The sequence below is a fragment of the Dasypus novemcinctus genome, chromosome 19, assembly GCF_030445035.2.
Source record: "Dasypus novemcinctus isolate mDasNov1 chromosome 19, mDasNov1.1.hap2, whole genome shotgun sequence".
NCBI lineage: Eukaryota > Metazoa > Chordata > Mammalia > Cingulata > Dasypodidae > Dasypus > Dasypus novemcinctus.
Window position 1 is genome coordinate 34,617,546 of NC_080691.1, and position 21,900 is coordinate 34,639,445.

General features: G+C 35.0%; 1 protein-coding gene across 1 annotated transcript in view; it reads left to right on the plus strand.

The window, feature by feature from the left end:
• Nucleotides 1-21,900, plus strand: part of GRK3 (G protein-coupled receptor kinase 3) — a 152,508-nt gene that overhangs the window by 19,069 nt on the left and 111,539 nt on the right. Inside the window, exon 2 of the mRNA XM_058281566.1 lies at nt 20,327-20,403. Coding sequence (XP_058137549.1) covers nt 20,327-20,403 — 77 coding nt within the window. The remainder of the gene's footprint in view (nt 1-20,326; nt 20,404-21,900) is intronic.

Here is a 21,900-nt window from a genome sequence, read left to right on the forward strand (position 1 = left end):
TCTCAGCCAGCAGAAGAGGAAGGAAGGAAGTACAGTGCAGACATTTTCTTTTAAGGAAGTGATAGGAAAGTAGCATACATTACTTCTCTTCAAATTCCATTGATGAGAACTAGACCATATGACCAGTCATGCTGCAGAAGAGGTCAGGAAATGCGGTGATAGCTTGGATGCCATGTGCCCTGCTAAATGTTGAGGTGGGAAGGTTTCCATTACTGAAAGGCAGAAGAGTATAAAGGGTACCACCAGACCATCCATTAAGTAAAAGTAATTTTATTATCAGTTTTAAATGACCATTTTTAAAATTGAGCAGAGTTCAATTTATCTCATATCTGATAACTATATGCATATGACATAATTATACATACACACATGCACAATATATGCAAGCCAAGGGCTAGATGTAAAGACTTGGTAGAGGCTTGCAGTTTTTAGTTATATGAGTTATAAAGTCGCTGGCTGCTCTTCTTCCGTTATCATTTGTAAGAGTTGTTTAAGAGTGAAAACACTGCTTTTTTTTCAATATAATTTTTTAAAAAAGATTTATTTTTTTCCCCTTCTCTTCCCTTTCCCCCGTCCTGCTGTTTTTGCTGTCTGTGTCCATTTGCTTTGTGATCTTCTGTATCTGTTTCTATTTTTATCTTCTCTTCTCCTTTTTTCTCCTTTAAGATTCACTGGGATTTGATCCTGGGGACCTCTGATGTGGAGAGAGGTTCCCTGTCAGCTGCACCACCTCAGTTCCTGGTTTCTGCTGTGCTTCACCTTCACTCTCCCCTTTGCTTCTCTTTTGTTGTGTCATCATCTTCCTGTGTGACTCACTTGTAGAGGCACTGGCTCACATGTGCAGGCACTGGCTTGCTTCGTGGTCACTTGTATGGGCACTTGATTTGCTATGTGGACACTTGACTCACTGCGTGGGGACTCGGCTAGCCATGCAGGCACTTACATGGACACTGGCTCACCAGGCAGGCACTTGGCTCGCCAAGTAGACACACAGGCACTCAGCTTGCTGCGTATGCACTCGGCTCATCCCATGGGCACTCGCTCACCACTCAGGCATGCTTTCTCTTCTTTTTTTTTACCAGGAGGCCCCAGGGATGGAACCCAGGTCCTCCCATATGGTTGGTGGAAGCCCTATCACTTGAGCCACATCTAATTCCCTCTATTGGTTTTTTCTTTTCTTTTTTTTCTCTTCAAATTTATTTGGTCTCCTTGGGCGCAAGCTGTTAAGAGAGATGCAGAAAAATGATTTTAGACAAGGTGTACTTTAATGATTTTAGTTAAATCCTGGGTCATCACACAAAGGTTATAACAAGTTCAAGAATGTAGTAGAGTCTAGGAATGTTAAGATCAAATAGGTGTATTATTTTTGGTAGGGTATGCCATTTTATAGGTTTCCTCTTTTATTTCTATACCCCTAATGGTATAAACCTTAATTGGGTACAAATTTAATAATCAGTGAATTAGTTTTATTCATCTTTCTATATTCTGGAATACTTCTAGACTCATAATAGATCCTCAGTAAATATTAACTGACTTGAATATGCTATATAATATCATGCAACTTATTTAGAATAATGATGTATTTTCATTCTCTTTGTGAATTCTTCATAATGATATATTGAGCTCTTTGATATGCAGTAGGGTTGGAGGTGAGGGATTCAGTGTTAGGATGAATGATGGTGTCCCTCAAAAGTTCACAGCTTAGTGGGAGACACAGAGACTTAAACAATTACAGTACATTGCAGGAAACTTACAACAGCAACATAAAACATGCAGTGGATTAGGGGGGCGAGAGGGCTTTCATTTGAGAGAGCTGGAAAGGCTTCATGGTGGGTACCTCTGAATGGGATCCTGGAGGATGAATAGGAGTTTTTGAAGTAGAGAGGACATTAGAGGGAATAGTATTATAGGATCATTGAGCAGTGAAAGAGCTAGTTTATTTCATGGTAAGTGAAAATATCAAGTGGTGGCTGTGTGAGAAAGAGCGGTAAGATGAGGTTGATAAGTTGAGGCCTGTTTGGAAATGCTTCTGTAATGTGCTAAGGAGTTCAGACTTTTGAGAAAATGATAAGCTTTTGGAATTTTTTAAGCAAGAGAATTACATGGCCAGATTTATATTTTATGAATATACTCTTGAAAACAAGATGCTACAATTGCTCCTCTGTACCTTCCTTCAATGCTTTTCCACACAGATAACAACGCAAAGTGTAGAATAAAACTGTTTGTGTATCTGCTGATTTAAGTATTAAGATAAAAAGGTGAAAGAGCTCTAAAATGAAAAACAATTTGAAGGGATAGTTTGGATTACAGAGTTTTAAGGACCTTGAGAATTTGTTCATTCTTCAAATTGTGTCTATTGGGAGATGACTTTTGTACATGTTGACTTTTTTGTGTGTAGTCAGTGAAATATGAATATGTTTAATATCATATTAGTATCAGATTATATATTGCAAAGAAAAGGCATTAAAAACTGCACATGGACTATCAAAATACCATAGGAAACAGAAAACCCAGTGGAACTTAAATTCATATTTAGCTTAATTGAGTTGTCTGTATCTTCTGAATATAGATTGTCATATGCTGAATTGTTTAATGCTATGTAAATTATATACAAGGCTTGTCTACAAAAGATCAGGTGAGCTGAGAAAATTTGGGAAGAGGTGACAGTAAACTGTGTAAGATACTTTTATAGACTGCTTCAAAATCTGCTTAGTGTAGTGTTTTCTTGTCTGTTTGTAGGTGTTTTTGAGGTACCAGGGATTGAACCTGGGACCTCATACATGGAAAGGGGGTGCTCAACCACTGAGCTACACCTGCTCCCCTGTAGTATGGTTTTAAATCTAGAGGTAGTTTTTTTTGTGACTGGGGCTAATGTAGTTCTATTTTGAGTGTTTAGTGAATAGTTAGTGGAAAATATTTCAGAACTACATGTAAAAGAAAGCAGTTTCATTTTAGGAAAATTGAATCTTGGTATAACTGCTTAGTAATCTTATCTTTAAAAAATCTCCTTTCTGGGTTTCTTGATGGTCAGAAGTGCTAACAGCTGTTATTTGTATGGTACATATAGTTTACAAAGCACTCTCACCGTCTTACTTGCTCTTCACAGCTACCCTATGTACTAATAAAACACAATTTAACCTTTTATATAGGATATAGATGCTTTTAATAATTGGAGGTTTCCTAATTACGCCATAAATATTATAGTTTTTCTACCAGTATTTTGAGGTACAACTTGCCCTACCTATTCTTTGGTCTTTAAGTTACTTTACTAGTAGAAAAATTAAAAAAATGTTAGGACATAATGTTTATTACAGTTGCCTTGTCTTTACATAGCAATATTTATGCCCATATATTTGTTTATTAATGTTTACCCTGCCTTTATTTTGTGTCCAAGTCTTTGTATGGATGTCTGATTTTTCTTCACTGGGGTAAATACCTAGGAGAATGGATGACGCATATAGTAGGTATGTGTTTAATTTTAGGAAACTGCCAAACTATTTCCCAAAGTGGTTCCATTTTACATTCTTACTAGTAGTGAATGAGAATTCTAGTTATTCCACATCCTTGCCAACACTTTTTATGGTTAGTCTTTTCTAATTGTAGCCACTCTAATAGTGGTAATTTGTGATTATTATTTGCATTTTTCTAGTGCCTCATGATGTTGAGCATCTTTTCATATACTCATCTGTCATCCATATATCTTCATTTGGTGAAGTGTCTGTTCAGTTCTTTTGCCCATTTTTTTTTATTGGGTTGTTTGTTTTCTTATTCTTGAGTTTTGAGAATTCTTTATATATGATAGATACATGTCCTTTATCAGATACGTGCTTGTCAGTATTTTCTTTCAGTCTAAGGCTTGTCTTTTCATTCTCTTAAGTGTCTTTTGAAGAGTGGATGTTTTTAATTTTGTTGAAGCCTAATTTATCATTTTTTTCTCTTAGGGTTCGTGCTTTTGGTGTCATATCTAAAAAGTCCTTGCCTTACCCAAGGCCAAAGATTTTTTTCATATGGTTTCTTCTAAAAGTTTTATAGTTTTAGGCTTTACATTAGGTTTGTTATCCATTTTGAATTACTTTTGGCATATGGTGTTAGAAGTATGGATAAAAGTTATTTATTTATTTTTGCAGATGGATATCCAATTATCCCAGAATCATTTATTGAAAAAGAACAGTCTTTTTTCCCCATTAACTTGTCTTTGTGCCTTTGTTGAAAATCACTTGTTCATGTATGTGTGAGTCTATTTCTGGACTCTTGTCTGTTCTGTTCCACTGATCTATTTGTTTTTCTTGACACCAATGCCACTCTTTAAAATAAGCTTTGAAATAAGTCTTGAAATAAAGTAGTTTAGTCTTTCAACTGTGTTCTTCTTTTGTTTTGGCTATTCTAGATATTTTTCATTTCCATAAAAGTTTTAGAATCATTTTGTTGAGTTCCACAAAATAGCATGCTGGGATCTTGATTGGGAACCTATTGAATCTATAGATTACACGGGAGAGAATTGATGTCTTAACAATATTAAGTCTATGGAACCATGAATATGATATCTCTCCATTTTAAATTTCAGCTATATTTCAGAGTTCTCAGTGTATAAGTTTTATCCATCTTTTGTCAGATTTATCTCTGAGTTTCCTATTAAAGTAATTGTAAATGGTATTGTTCTCTTAAATATCAATTGCTAATGGTTTGTTGCTAGTATATAGAAATATAATTGAGTTTATATATCAATTCTCTATCCTACAACCTTGCTAAACTCATTATTAGTTCTAGTAGTGTTTTTGTAGATTCCAAGAGATTTTCTGCAAAGATGGGCTTGTTGACTGAAAACCTTTACTTCTTCCTTACCTATCTGGGTATCTTTGTTCGTTTTGCCTTCCTTACTGCAGTCACTAGAACCTCTAGTTCTGTGTTGAACAGAAATGATGAGACCGGACACGTTCTAGTCTTGTTCCTCATCTTGGGAAAAACCTTCAATCTTTGTCCATTAAGTATTATGTTAGCTGTAGGTTTTCTGTAGATACCCTTTATGAGTTAAGGAAGTTTCCTTCTATTCTTAGTTTGCTGAAAATTTTTAAAAAATCAGGAATGGATTTTGTCAAATAACTTTATTGCATCGAGGTGGTCATTTATATTTTTCTTTTTTCTTTTGTTAATATGGTGAATTGCAATGATTAATTTTTGAATGTTAAGCCAACCTCACATTCCTGGGATAAACCCCTCATTTTTTAAATACATTGTTCTAGTTGATTTGCTTAAATTTTTTTAGTTGTTTTGCATCTATGCTTAGGATGGTTATTGGGCTGTAGTTTTCTTGTAATGTCTTTGTTTGGTTTTGTAAAAGTAATGCTGGCCTCAAAGAATGAGTTGGGAAGGATTCTCTCTTAAATTTTCTAAAGAGTTTGTGGAGTATTGCAGTATATCGTCCTTAAATGCTTGGTAGAGTTCACTAGTAAACCCATTTGGGCCTGGAGTTTTCTTCATGAGAACGTTTTAAATTGCAAATTCAATTTTTAAAAGTGATATTGGGCAGGTTAGGTTATCTCTCTCTTCCTGAGTGAACTTTGATGGTTTGTGTCTTCCAAAGAATTTATCCAATTCATCTAAGTTGCCAAATTTATTGCCAAATTATTAATGTTGTACATAAATTCACTTATTATTTTTCATATCTGTAGCTATTATTACCTTTGCCATTCTTTATTTTGGTAATTTGTGGTTTCTCTCTTTTTTTTCCTGATCAGTCTGGCTAGAGGTTTATTAATTTTTTGGTCTTCTGATAAAACATTATTTGACTTCATTGATTTTTCTCCATTGTCTTTTATTTTATTTTTTTCCCATTGATTTCTGCTCTGGTCTTTTTTCCTTTCCTCTCTTACTTTGGATTTAAATTTCTCATCTTCTTCTAGTTTTTAGGGTGGACGCTGATAAAATTGATTTGAACCCTTTCTTCTTTTTAAAAAATGGCATTTAGTGGTATAAATTTCGCCCTAAATATAGATTTAGTGGCATTTCCCACATTCTGATTTGTTGTCATGTAATTTAGTTTCAGAGTATTTGGAGATTATTGATGTCTATTTCAGTTCTAGAATTGTAACCTCTAATCCTTGTGGGTCTTTCCTGAACCCGGAGTAGTTTCATCACATGGAAGCCATGATCCGTACTCTGCCGAATAGGGGAGGGTCTCCAAAGTTTCTCCAGCACTCTGTGATATGAGTTTCAGCTGCCTTCGTCCCCCTAACTCCAGCTTGTTCTCAATCTTAAGGGAGTTCACTGTTCTCCACCTTTTATACATCCCTGAACTGCACTTGGAAACTTTCTTAAAGTCAGTAAGCTGTGGCAAGTATAGGGCTTACCTTGTTTTATTTCTTATTTCTCATAGTTAACTTCCTTCATTGCTGAGGTCCATTTTCTTGAAAAACGGTTTTCCCTTAAATGTGTCTGGATTTTTGGTTGTTTAGGAGGGGATATAAATTCTAGTCCTTGTTATTCCTCTGTGTTGTAATTTGACATGTTTCTCTGTTCTTTGTATTTCTGGTAAATTGATGGTTAAATCTAGAGGCTTGATTAAATAGTTTTATTTTTTGGTCAAATTACTTTATAGGTAGTTTTATCTACTTCCTTCAGAAGGTACATAATGCCTGTCTTTTTGTGATGTTATCAGCGATTGGTGATCGGTGTTTATATCTCAATTCGTTAGTGGTTGCGAAGTGGTGATATTCTTACTAGGTCATTCCTTCCTTGCTTATTAGTTGAAGTACTTCTGCCCTGTCTTTGGCCAGTGGGAGCTTATGTACCTCGGCCCCTGAGTTCTTTTTTTTTTTTAATTTAAATTTCTAAACACTTATAAACTTGAAAGTTGCAAGTACAGTACAAAGCACTTTCTCTTTTTCCTGAACTATTTGTGATTAAGTTACTGATCTGATGCCCAGTTACCCAAATATGGGCAAAGACGTCTACATAACCCCAGTATCATCATCAGATGCTATTGTCTGCTAATTCTAACATCTTTGTCAGTTCTGGGTTGGTTCTGAGTGATTGATTTTGCTCTTCCTAATAGGTTATATTTTCCTGTTTCTTTGCATGCCTGGTAATTTTTTACTAGATCCCAGACATTGTGAGTTTTATCTTGTAAAATGCTGGATATCTTATATTCCTATAAATATTCTTGTACTTTCATTTGGGATTCAGTTAAGTTGGAAACCACATGATCATCAAAATCAGGAAATTATCCTTGAGCCATTACTATTATCTAATCTTCAACCCCATCCAAGTTTCACTTGCACTAACAATGTCCTTCGTAGCAAAAGGATACAGCTCAGAATCACACATTTCAGTTAGTCATGTCCCTTTAGTCTCCTTCATGACTTTCCTTTGCTTTATGAGCTGGACACTTTTGTGTCAAGATTACAGGTCAGTGATTTTGTAAATTTCCCTCAGTTTGGGTTTATTTGTGCCTTCCTCATGTTAGATTCAGGTGCTATATCTTTGGCCTAAATACAAAATTTTGTATAATATGAATATTTCATTAAAAATTGACCACAGAAACCTGATAAATTTGAAGAATCATTATACTAGTTATTTTTTCATAAGAAAAGACAAGGAAGTTTTAGAAAATGAACCACTTAAATTTGTGCCTGTTTATATCACCCTGATTGCCAGACCACTGATAGGCTGTGTTCTTCCCTCTATGTGTATTTGAAAAACAATCCAAAAGCCTGGAAATATGAAAAATGTAACCTTGGGTAATACTTGTGATTCTTAATAACTAAGTAGAGGTTTATATACTGATGTTTCTGCTGGGCTTAGATTACTTTTCTAATTCAGTTTGGGCATGTAATTTGGATGAGTATTATTGCTTTTTTTTAAATGAAATTTAAGCCCGTTATAAATATAGAAACACTCTATTAAGACCAGGCACATTCTTTGAACCAATAACCAAAACATGCAAGATATTAAAAATATAAACAGGAATCAAATAGTACAATGAAGAAAACCAAAAGTAGAACATAAAAGGAATAGTCAAGAATTGTAGGAAAAACTAAAGATAAAAGTATAGAATAAATTTCTGTTGGTTAGAGAGGAAGTTAGACTATTTTAAAATTAAAAAAATTTCTACTCCATGAAGAGGCTTAAATAAAGATGTACATCTTCTGAAAACCTAGCCATTCTTTATAGGAAGGGAATAGTAAAATTTATAATAGTAGGAATTGTGTCTAAGAGGTAAATAAGGGCAAAATTGAAACTAAGAATGAAATAGTAAATTGTTGAGTTTGATGAATCTAGGTTTCTAGAATGGTTCTGGAACACTCCTACAAGCATGTTCATGGGGAAAAATGACAGTCTTTATAGGTGAAAAACCAATCATTACAAAATTATTAGAAAATAAAAATGTTGAAGAAGAAGGAAAGACTCAGTTTTCAGAAAGAAATAGCATTGTCTATGAATTGAATTTAGACTCATTTGAGTTTAGATTGCTTCTTCAATCAAGGAAACATTTGACAATATGAAAATTGAGAGAGAAGGAAAATTTTAATACTTAGTTTTTACTTTGTATACTACTTACATTTCAAACCTCTCCTGTTTGAAAATTTTGGTAGATAAAAATTTCAGAAAACTTTTTTTTAGCATTTGATTTTTTCCCCTCATATGAAACTTTAAAACAGGAGAGTATTGTGAGTCATTTATTATAGCGAGATGTAATTAAATGCAGAGGGAAGTACCTGGTTAAGATCATGTACTATTTTCATTAGTGCTAGGGCTGTCTATGGCATAGTGTAACATTTGGTTTTCATATTTTCATAGTTTTGTAATTTATTCTTAAAACAGATTCTTCGCCTTCATGAATGTCTTTTCTGAGACAATTCCATTGAGTGCTTACTGTGGTTCAGGTGCTGGTTCTTCATGTACACAGAATTTGATTAATCATGGCTCTTGGTTCGTGGCCCTGTTTGATCATTAATGTATGCATGGCCCTCTTTTATATTATTGAATTATTTATTCTTCATTCACTTCTTCACTTTCAGTACTGTAATAAACATTACTGGATAATGATCCCACTTGAGAAGAAAGCCTCCACTTACGTGCTCCTTCCCTATTCCATCCCCTGGCTTCCATTCCTTTCCCACTAAAGCAACCACTCATTATGAAATTTGTGGCTGTGTTTATCATTTCTTGCCTCTGTAAAAAATTTATGGCTTTATCACATTTATGCATTCCTATTTATTATATTTATTTTTGACTTTATAATTCGGATGACGTGTTCTTTATCCAAGAGTTGTGGGACAATATCAAATGGTCTGACATCTGAATAATTAGAGAAATAGAGAAAAAGATGAGAGAAATATTTGAAGACAAAAAGACAAAATGGCTGAAAACTTTCCAAAAATCAATGAAAGATAAGAAACAACAGATTCAAGAGGCCCAGAAATCTCTACGCAGGATAACGTGTGTGTGTGTGTGTGTGTGTGTGTATGTGTGTAGGGAGAGGTGGGGAGTGTAGGACAGTACATATCTAGATACATCATTTTGGTATTCTAAAGATATCTTCTAAAAATGAAGGTTAAGTAAATTTTTTTTTCTGAAAAAGACTAAATAAATTAATTACTCATTGATCTGCACTATGGGATATGTTCAAGTAGGTTTAATAGGCAGAAGGTGTATGCTACCAGATGACATTTGGATCTACATGTGGAAATGGAGAACACCAGCCATAATAAAAATTAGGCTGAATATAAAAGACTTATTTTCTTATTTTATTTATAGAAAAAGACAATTGAATTTCTAAAGCAAAAACACATGTAACATGTAGAAGTAAAATGTATGATAACAACAGCATAAAGGATAGGAGGGGGACGTGTAAATATGTTATCATAAGATCCTTATGCCATACATGAAATGGTAAAGTATCATTTGAAGGTGGACAGGGATAAGTAAAGGGTGTATGTTGTCAACCCTATAGCAACCACTAAAAAAGGAAAGAAAGAATAAAGCAGTATAAATAGTAAGCCGGTAGGGGAAATAAAAATGGAATCATATAAAAAATGAAAAAATTTAATCTTAACAAAAGAAATCAGAAAAAGAACAAAGAACAGACCAGAGAAGATTCATTATAAAGACGGCAGCTCTCCCCATACTGTTTATGGAGTCAGTGCAATACCTATCAAATTCCAAATAGGCTGTTTTATAACAATAAGTTGATCTTAAGATTTATTTGGAAATGTAAAGGGCCTAGAATAAGCAAGACAATTTTGCAAAACAACATAGTTGGCGGATTTTACTAGCTGATTTCAAAACTTACCACAAAGGTACAGTAATCAATATAGTGTGGCATTGGCATAAAGATAGATATATAGATTAATCAAACAGAATAGAGAGGTCAGAAATAAACTCTACATTTATGATTTTTGAAAAAGTGCCAACCAATTCAATGGGGAAAATGATAATCCTTTCAGCACATGGAACAATTGGATATTGATATGAAAAAAAAAAAATGAAAACGAACTTACATTTTTACATACCATCATACCCAAAGTTAACTCAAAATGGACCATAAATATTAATTTAAGAGCTAAAACTGTAACACTTCTAGAAGAAAATCTTTATGAACTTGGGTTAGGCAGGATTTCTTATATATAACATCAAAAGCATAATCCATAAAGAAAAACATGATAAATTCTGCATAATTTTTGAACTTTTGCTTCTTAAAAGTTCTCATTAAGTGAAAAAACAACTATACACTGGAAGAAAATATCTGAAGATTGCATATATGATAAATAACTTGTATCCATAATATGTAAAGAACTCCAACAATTTGATAAGAAGACATCAGTGCTCCTCAAAATGGGCAAAATATTCGAATATACTTTTCACATAAGATCTATGAATGGCTGATAAGCATATGAAAAGATGCTTAGCATCATTGCTTATTAAGGAAATGGAAATTAAGAACAGATTGAGATAGCACTTCACACCCACTAAGACTCAAATAAAGTATGAAAATAAGTGTTTGTGAGGATGTGGAGAAATGGGAACTCTCATATATTGCTAATGGGAATGTAAGATGGTACGACTACAGTGAAAACAGTGGGGTGGCTTAAAAAGAAATGTAAACATATATTTGCCAGGTAATCCACTTGTAAGCATCTACCCAAGAGAAATGAAAACAGATGTCCTCACAAAGACTTATTGGTGGGTGTTTAATAGCGTTATTTTAATAGCTCCATATAGAAAACAATCCAAATATCCATCAAATAGTGAACAGATAAATAATGTGGAATATCCTAACAGTGGAATGCTAGTCAGCAATAAAAAAGAATGAGCTTGTGATATATTCAACAACATGGATGTACCTCTGAAAGATTATGCTAAGTGAAGGAAAGTCAGATACAAAAGACTACATTCTATATAATTCCATTTATATGAAATCTCAAGGAATTGGAACACTATAAAGATAGAGCGGGTGAGTGGTTATCTGGTACCGGGGGTGGGAGTGGGGATTAAATGCAAATGAGCATGTGGGAACTTTTTGGCATGATGAAAGTGTTCTGAAACGATTTGAGGTGATCAGTGCATAGATTTACTAGAAATCATCTACATGTACATTTACAGTGCTTCTGTGGTGTGTGAATTAAAATGCAAGAAAACTGTAAAGAAAGACAAAAGAACAAATGGTAAAATAGAAAAGAAATAGCAGGATAATTTAATTAAACCCAACCATACACATAATTACAGCAAATTAAAGTTATTTAAACACCCCAATTAAAAGACAGAGATTGTCAGGATAAAAAAACAAGATCTACCTATATGCTGTCAGCTAGAGAACCACTTTGAATGTAAATCCTTAAATGCATTAAAAGTAAAAGAATAGACAAAGATATAGTATAAAAACACCAGAAGAAATTTGGAGTGGCTTTATTAATATCAGATGGCATAGACTTCAGAACAAAGACTATTTAGAGGGATAAAGAAGGACATTTCATTATGATAAAGGATATAGATCATCAGGAAGGCACCATCTTAAATGTTCATGCACCTAACAACTGATAGAAATAGAATTGAAAGGAGAAATAGACAAAGTCACATTTATAGTTAGAGATTTAACACTCCTCTCTCAATGATTGTTAAACCAAGTAGTTAGAAAATCAATAAGGATATAGAACACCTGAGCAATACTAGCTTGACTTAATTGACCTAATTGGCCTTTATAGACCAGTCTATTCAACAACATCCAGCATATATATTCTGTTCAAGTCATGTAAAATACCAAGACAGATGATATTTTGGACCATAAAACAAATTCTAAAAGGACTGAACTTAGCCAGAGTATGCTATCTGACCACACAGAGTTAAACTAGAATTTAGTAACAGCAAGATATCTGGAAATCGCCATATATTTGGAAATGAAGCAATTCCATTCTAAATAGCTCATGGGTTACGGAAGAAATCTCAAGTGAAATTAGAAAATAATTTGAGTTGTACGTAAATAAAAACAAATCAGTGTCTGTGAGGTGCAGCTAAAGCAGTACTTAAAGGAAATTTTATAACTTTAAATGGGTATATTGGAAATATTTAAATTCATTAATCTAAGTCTAAGAAGTGAAAGAGAGAAAATTAATCCTAAAGTAATTTAAGATTTACTCAGTAAAATAATTTAAAGGAATTAAATAACAAAGATAATAGTGGAAATTAATGAAATATAAGAAGTACATACATTAGAAATGAATGGAAAAAAACACTGAAAATCCATAAGTCTAGTTAGAATGATCAAGAAGAAAGAAAACATAGTTTAATAGTATAAGATGTGAACAAAGAGCTATCAGTCAAATCTTACAGACTTTAAAATAATAATAAGGAAATATTAAGACGAATTTTACATCAGTAAATTGAATGAAATGGACAATTTCCTTAAAAGACACAGTTACTGAAACTGATATAAGAAGAAATAGAAGGAAAGTGGACTTGGCCCAGTGGATAGGGCGTCTGTCTACCACATGGGAGGTCCGCGGTTCAAACCCCGGGCCTCCTTGACCTGTGTGGAGCTGGCCCACGTGCAGTGCTGATGTGCGCAAGGAGTACCCTGCCACGCAGGAGTGTCCCCCGTGTAGGGGAGCACCACGCACAAGGAGTGTGCCCCATAAGGAGAGCCACCCAGCGTGAAAGAAAGTGCAGCCTGCCCAGGAATGGCGCCGCACACACAGAGAGCTGGTACACAAGATGACGCAAGAGAAAGAACTTTTAACCTAGTAATTATAATTTAAAAATTGTGATATATGTTTTTTATGCCAAATTGTACAAAAGAAAAAAATTCCCATTAAATATCACTTTGCTCGCAAAAAAAAAAAAAAAAAAAAAAAGAGAAAGAAACACAGATTCCCATTCCACTGGCAACAAAAGAAGCGGACAAAGAAGAACACTTGCAACAAATGGACACAGAGAGCAGACAACAGGGAAGTTATGGGGGAAGGGGAGAGAAATAAAAAATAAATCTTAAAAAAAGAAGAAGAAATAGAAAATATGAATAGTCCTATATCTACAAAAGAAATCAAATTTGTAATTTAAATCCTTCCCACAAAGAAAATTCCAGGCTCAGATGGCTTTGCTGATGAATTCTGTCAAATATTTAAGGAAGAATTAATATTATCTTACACCAACTCTTTCAGAAAATAAAGGGAATAATTCCCAACTTATTTTATGAGTTGTATTATCCTGTTATCAAAACCAGGGAAAGACATTACAGAAAAATGACATTATAGATCAGTATCCCTCATGGAGTAAAAAATTACAACATTTTCAAATCAGATTCAGAAATATTTAATAGTAAGACATCATGACAAAGTTGAGTTTATCAGAGGAATGTTAGATGGGTTTAACATTCAGGAATCTGCCAATATAATTTAACGTATTAACAATAAGGGAAAAAATTCATGCTGTCATCTTAATACAAGCAGGAAAAAAAAGTATGTGGCAAAATTCATCACCCATTTATAAGACACTCTTAGAACTTGGAATAGAAGGGAACCTTCTCAACTTGGTGAAGTTCACCTTTGAAAACTACTCATGTCATTGTTTTCATTTGTGAAAGCTTCAACACTTTATCCCTATGATCAAAAATGAGGCAAGTCTTCCTGTTTCCATTTAACATTATCCTGGTAGTCACGTGCAATAAAACAAAAACAGAAATAAGAGGTATATAGATTTGAAAGGAAGACTTAAAACTGTCTATGTTTGCAGGCAACATGATATGTAGTAGATCTGATAGGATCTACAAAAAAAGCTAAATCAGCTAATTGAGGAGGATCTGATGTACAAAGTCTATATAGAAAAATTAATTATATTTCTGTTTAATGCACAATTGGAAGATGAGGTCAAACAAACAGTCCTGTTTATAATAGCACCAAAAAGCCTTTGTTAGCTAGAGACATGCAAGACCTGTATTCTGAAAACTACAAAACATTGCTGAGAGAAATTCAAGAATACTTAAGTGGAAAATTATATCATATTCATGGATTGCATGACGAATACTACTGAGGTCTGTTCTCCCAAAATTGATCTATAGATTTACCATAGTCCCAATCAAAGCCCAGCAGATTTTTTAGGGAAGAAATCTACTTTAAAAACTTAACATGAACATGCAAAGGACCTAGAATATCCCTTCCCTCACCCCCCAAAATTAAAAGTGACATTGGAAGACCTAGATTACCTGATTTCAAGATTTACTATAAAAATACAATATCCAGGTAATGCAGAATTTGTGTAAGAACAGACAGTTGATCAGTGCAACATGATCGTCTAAAGAGGGATCCACACAGTGAATGTTGAATTTTGACAGGTACCAGGGTAATTCAATGGAAAAAGGATAGTTTTTTCAACAAATGATACTGGGACAGTGAGCTATGATATGGGAATAAAATGAACTTGGGTTTTTCTGCCCTCCATACCTAAAAATTAACCTGAAATGTATCTTAGGCCTAAATTAAAGCTTCTAAAAGGAAATATGGGTTAAAAATCTTCATAACCTTGGGTGGTATTGAAAGATTTCTTAGCACAGACTGCCCATCCAAGAAAATAATTGCTAAATTAGAAAACATGGCAATTAAATATTTCTCTTAGAAAGACTCCATGAAGGGGGGAAACGGACTTTGGCCTAGTGGTTAGGGCGTCCGTCTACCATATGGGAGGTCCGCGGTTCAAACCCCGGGCCTCCTTGACCCGTGTGGAGCTGGCCATGCGCAGCGCTGATGCGCGCAAGGAGTGCCGTGCCACGCAAGGGTGTCCCCCGCGTGGGGAAGCCCCACGCGCAAGGAGTGCGCCCGTGAGGAGAGCCGCCCAGCGTGAAAAGAACGAGCAGCCTGCCCAGGAATGGCGCCGCCCACACTTCCCATGCCGCTGACGACAACAGAAGCGGACAAAGAAACAAGACGCAGCAATTAGACACCAAGAACAGACAACCAGGGGAGGGGGGGAAATTAAATAAAATAAATAAATCTTTAAAAAAAAAAAAAAAAAAAAAAAAAAGAAAGACTCCATGAAGTAAATGAATGACAAGATGCTGACTGGGAGAAAATATTAGAATCACATCAATCTGACCTAGGACTGGTTTCCAGGCTTTAGAAAGACCTTTTACAACTCCGTAGTAAGACGTCAGTTAACACATAGGCAAAAAATCTGAATAGATTCTTCACAAAATAAGATAAATGAATTCAAAGAATCACATGCAAAGATGTTCAACACCATTATTTGTTGTGAAAATGCAAATTAAAACCACAACTATATACCACTATGTTTTTGTTCACTGAAAGATGCTGAGAGCAATATATCAGAAATGGGTTGGCTTTTATAATGGGAATTTATTAGATTAACACATCAGAGATGCTGTCTCACCCAAGGTTGGCTGCTGGCGATCCTGGACTCCTTCCACATGGCAAGGCACATGGAGGCATCTGCTACTCTTCTAGGTCTCATTTCTTTAGCTTCTGGCTGCTCCGTCTGTGGCCTCCTCTTTCTCAGATTCCTCTCTGAGCTCCTGGGTTCCTTCTCTCCATCTCTGTGGCTTTTTCTCTGTCTCTACGTTCAGTCCTCTATTTATAAAGGACTCCAGCAAGTCGACCAAGACCCACCCTGGGTCATCTCTCACTGAAGTAATCCAATCAAAGATCCCTCACTTGAGTCCATTCAGGGAGTCCCATACTCACGTGAATGGATTAGCTTTAAGAACATGATCTTTTCTGGGATTCACAAAAAGCTTCAAACCATCACACACTATTTACCCACCAGAAAACTAAAATTAAAAAGACTAATAGACCAAGGGTGTGGAGCTACTGGAACTCTGATACATATTTGTGGGAGTTTAAAATGGCACAGTCACTTTGGAATATAGTTTGGCAGTTTATTATAAATTTAAATATGATTTACCTATTTACCCATGAAAAATTAAGGTACTTCTCCAAAGAGCGCATGTATGCACAGATATTTAAAGCAGCTTTATTCAGAATAGCCCCAAACTGGAAACAACTCAAAAATATATGAACAGATGAATGAGTAAACAAATTGCAGAATAGTTCTATAATGACTTAGTATGCAGTAATAAAACTAAATGTATAGGCACACAGCAACATGGATGAAGCTCAAAAATGTTTTGAGCAAAAGAAGCCAACATGAAAGGCAACATTCTGTATGATTTTATTTGTAAGAAATTTCTAGATCTGGAACAAATAATCTATATTAACAGAAAGCAGATAGGTATTTGCCTGAATTCTAGGATCTGAGGAGATTGACTGCAAAGGGACATCTTTTGGGGTATGACAAATATTTATCTTGATTAAGGTAGTGATTACATGGGTATATATATTTGTCAAAAAAAATCATGGAGCAGTACACATAAAATTAATTATGTAAATTATACCTCAATTTATTTTTAAAAGTAAAAAAAAAAGTGCTAAGTTGTTTTCCAATGTTGTGGTGGTTTGAGGCTGTATATACCTTCAGAAAACATGTTCTTCAATCTGATCCATTCCTGTGAGTGTGAACCCATTGTAAGTAGGACCTTTTGATGAGGCTACCTCAGTTCAGGAGTGACCCGCCTCACTGAGGATGGGCCATAATCCTAATACTTCAGTCCTTTATAAATGGAAGGAATACAGAGAGAGAGAGTGAAAACCACAGAAGTAAGAAGCTGAAATCAGCAAAACCTGGAAGAGAAGGGAGAGATGAGCAGATGCCACCATGTGCCTTGCCATGTGGCAGAGGAACCAAGGATTGTCAGTAGTTGGTCTTTGGGAAGAAAGCACTGCCTTGATGGTGGCTTTATTTGAAAATTTTTTTTCAGCCTCAAAACCGTAGGTGAATGAATCCCACTGTTTAAGGTGAACAATTTCATGGTATTTGTTTTAAACACCTAGTAAACAAAAACAAACATATACCAATTTATACTCTCACCATCAGTGGATGATAGAGGTTCAATTTTTTCCTTTATCTTTATGGATAATCACTTTTTGGAGTTCAGTTCCTTTCCTCTTTTTTCTGCCGTGCTTCTTTTATTGTGTATCAAAGAACCATGTAGTGGGTCAGTTTATGTACTCTCCATTCGATTTCATTGCAACAATTTGTTTATCCTGTTTAAATATTTTAGCATCATAATAAGCCCTAGTATCTACTTTATTCTTGTTCTTGAAGAATATTTTGGGTATTCTTGATCCTGTGGGGTTTTTTTTTAAAATAAATTTTAGAAAGAGTTTATCTGTTCTAATGTTTTATGAAAAGTCCTGTTGAAATATTGATGGGCAATTGCAGTGATTTCATGGATAAATTTGGGTAGATGTTGCAAGTTCACAATATTAAATTCTTTCTGGTTACAAATGTGGTATATTTTTCATTTATTGACATCTTCTTTAATGTCTCTCAAGAAAATTTGTAATTTTCCCCATGAAGTATTGCACATATTCTGCACAATTTATTTCAAGGTATTTGAATCTTTTTATTGTAATGTAAATAAGGTCTTTATGTTTTCTTGTGGTTTTACTTATGTATAGAAATATGACTGACTTGAATATTAATCATGTATCCAGGTTACTACCACGTTTGTTTTGTTTTAGAAAAGAAGCTTGTTAATCTCTCTGATAAACAGAATTTTTCTGTGTGTATGTGTGTGTGTATGTATGTGTACTTACATATGTTTTGGAGAGGTGATGTTGAAGGTGGGTTTTCCAAAGCTCTTACAACATTTTTCATAGTTGAGTCTTCATGTGCAAGGCTGACCCTGAGTCGTAGTGTGAGGATGAGAGCTGGAGCTGCGATGTTTGCATCTTAGTTAGTCCATCATACAGTCACAAGGCAGTGAGAGGGGTCTCTCAAAAGCTGATATCCTTGAAATAAGACATTGCTATGGTTTTTGTTTTTTGTTTTTTTAATGAAGAAGATATTTCTTGTTTAATTTTTAAAATTTATTGAAGTATATCACACATACATAAATAAGTGTATAATAGTTGTGAACTTACAAAACAAACATATATTACATTATACACCCTACCACCAATAACTTGCATTGTTAAACCTTTTAAACTAATGATTAAAGAGTATTGTCAAAATATTACTAACCCAAAGATTTTTCCCCCAACCCTATTATTATCTTTATATCATTTATATATGAACATACATAAATAATTAAGTGTATGGTACAAGTTGTGAACTTACAAAGCAAACATGCATAGCATCATACAGGGTTCCTATACATCAACCCTCCACCAACACATTGCATTGTCATGAGACGTTTATTGGAAATTATGAAAGAATATTGTCAAAATCATACTACTAATCATAGTCCTTATCATACATTTGGTGTGTTTTTTTCTCAGCCTACCCTATTATTATTTTTTAAATATAATTTTTTATGACAGAATTTGTAAACTTATAAAACAATCATGTACATATGCAGAATTCCCAAACAACACCTCTCCATCAACACACCACATTGTGGTGGAACACTTGCTACAGATAAGAAAATATCATCTGATCATTACCATGTCCATAGTGTACATTTGGCTCACATTTTCCATACTCCCTCATTACCAACACAGTATATCTTTCACATCGATGCCAGAATATTATATTATTACTACTAATCACAGTCCATAGGTCACTCCAGCTGTATTTTTGCCATGCTTCTCTACATTCCCAACACCCTGCAGTAATGATATACATTTGCGCTAGCTCACAAAGGACACTCTTACATCTGTACCATCAACCACAATTCTCTTCCATCGCTTGGTTTACTGTGCTATTCAGTTCCTAGATTATTCTCTAGCATTTACATACCTAGACTACCGTTTTCAGTCACATCCCCATTTATAAACTAGCTGTTACTCACTGTGTGTTTCCATCCACTCTATCCATTTCCATACCTTTACGTAAAGCTAATTAAAACTTCTACGTACATTAAACATCAGTAGTTCACTCAGTCCTCTTATCTCCTTTAAGAATCCACCACCTACCAGGAGGTCTTGAAGTATTTTCCCACAATTTCTTCTAGAAGTTTTATGGTTCTTGCTTTTATTTTTAGGTTTTTGATACATTTTGAGTTAATTTTTGGATAAGGTGTGAGATAGGGGTCCTCTTTCCTTCTTTCAGCTGTGGATATCCAATTCTTTCAGCGCCATTTATTGAATGGATTGTTCTGCCTGAGCTGTGTGTATTTGACAGGCTAATAAAAAATCACTTGACCGTACATATGAGGGTCTGTTTCTGAACTATCAATTTGGTTCCATTGGTCTATTGTGTCAGTCTTTAGGCCAGTACCATGCTGTTTTTACCATTATAGGTAGGTAATAAGATTTAAAGTCTGGAGATGAGGGTTTGCTTTTCCTTTTTATGTTGTTTCTGGCTATTCAGGACCCCTTACCCTTCCAAATAAATTTGATGATCCTGTTTTCAATTTTTTCTTTACTGCTGGTGGAATTTTTATCTGGATTCCATTGAATCTATATATCAATTTGAGTAGAATTGACATCTTAATGATATTAAGTCTTCTAATCCATGAGCATGGAATGTTCTTCCAGTTATTTAGGCTTTTTAAAATTTCTTTTAACATTGAGTTGCAGTTTTCTGAATACAGGTGCTTTTACATCGCTGGTTAAGTTTATTCCTGACTATTTGAGTTTTATCTATCATTTTATGTTCACTGCTTTTGACACTTTTAGTTACTCTAATTGATATAATCTTCATTTCTAGATTCTCTTCCAGGCCTCTCTCTCCTGAAGACATCTCTATGGTTTTTTTTAATAGGAATGATTCCTCATGATCAAGACCATGTTGTTAAAAATGTGCCACTCTTTTCTTTCAGTATCCGGAGTGTAATGCAGAAGTATCTTCAGGAGAGACATGAAATAACCTTTGACAAGATTTTCAATCAAAAAATTGGTAAGTCCTGCTTGTTCATTTGGCATACTGTAATTTCAGTAGTGATATCTAGTGATAATAATGTATAAATGCTGCTGCTGCTACTTTATATGGCTTATGGATAAAGCTAAGAATGAAGCAATTTCATGTAAGTAACCTGGCACTTAATGATTGCTTATGCTCCCGATAGTATATCTTGTAAATAAGCTCTTAGGAAACAAGTTTGACTCTAGATTAAGGCAGTTTGGGGGGTTGGGTACGGGATAACTGTTTTAGTTTCCTAGGCTGCTTAAAGCAAATAATCATGTAGTGGTTCAACTTGAACAATGGGAATTTATTAGTTCACAGTTTTGAGGCTGAGAAAATGTCCAAATAAAGGCATCATCAAGGCAATGCTTTCTTCTCAAACACTGGCTGCCAGTGATCCCTAGCTTCTCTGCCACATGGCAAGGCACATGATGGCATCTGCCGGTCTCTCCCTTGCCTTCTGGGTTTCATTGATTTCAGCTTCTTGCTTCTGTGCGTTTCTTACTGGTCTCCCTTCCCTTCCGGGTTTCATTGATTTTCAGCTTCTTGCTTCTGTTCCTTTCTTACCAACTCTTTCCCTGTATTCATTCCATTTATAAAGGACTGCAGTAATAGGATTAAGTCCCATCCTCAATGAATGGATCTCACCTTAAGTAACCTCATCAAAAGGTCCTAGTTACAGTAGGTTCACACCCTTGTAATCAAAGGAATGGATTAGAGTGAAGAACGTGTTTTCTGGGTACACACAGCTTCAAACCACCACAATAACCAAAAAGTTCTTTCTATGTCAGGGGTTCTTAACCTTTTTTGTTTCACGGACCCCTTTGCCAGTCATGTGAAACGAATACTACTGTGATTTATTTATTTCATGTTTGTAAGTGAAGGAAATGCTAGATTTCAGTTAGAGTTCAAAGAAAATAAAGGTAATAAGTTGATTTTTTTTTCAATTCAAACTCATGGACCCCTTGAAATCCATGGACCCCTGTATAAGATCCCCTGTTCTATGTGGAACTTCGTTAAAGCTCACCTGAGATCCTCAGCTTCCCTCACTGCTGTTTTGCTCTCCATGATCACAGGGAGTTGGCCTGTGTCTTCATAAACAATATTCTGCTCTGATGGTTGGTTCTCTTCTTCTAGAGCTTGGGGCTGGATTCATATTGTCAGTTTTCACAGCTTTATGGGTTTTGTGTGCCGTTCTTCTTCCTGTAGCTCAATTCAGAGTCTCTACCTAGCAGGCCCTGGAGACTCTCTCTGTCATTTACGTTTAGTTTGAGAACCAGTCCGTCCCCGACTGAAGCCCAGCTCTGGCCAGTACTGGTCTCGGCCTGTACAGATGTTTTATGTAGGGTGCTTGGAAGTTCCCTGGCAGTTAATGGATAGAGAACTTATGAGGAGTGAAGAGGAGTTGCTTTCATGTGGAGTCTCAAGGCCTATGAGGAAATGAGGTATTGTATTCCCATCTGCCTTCTAAAAGCCTGGCAGTTTGTTCAG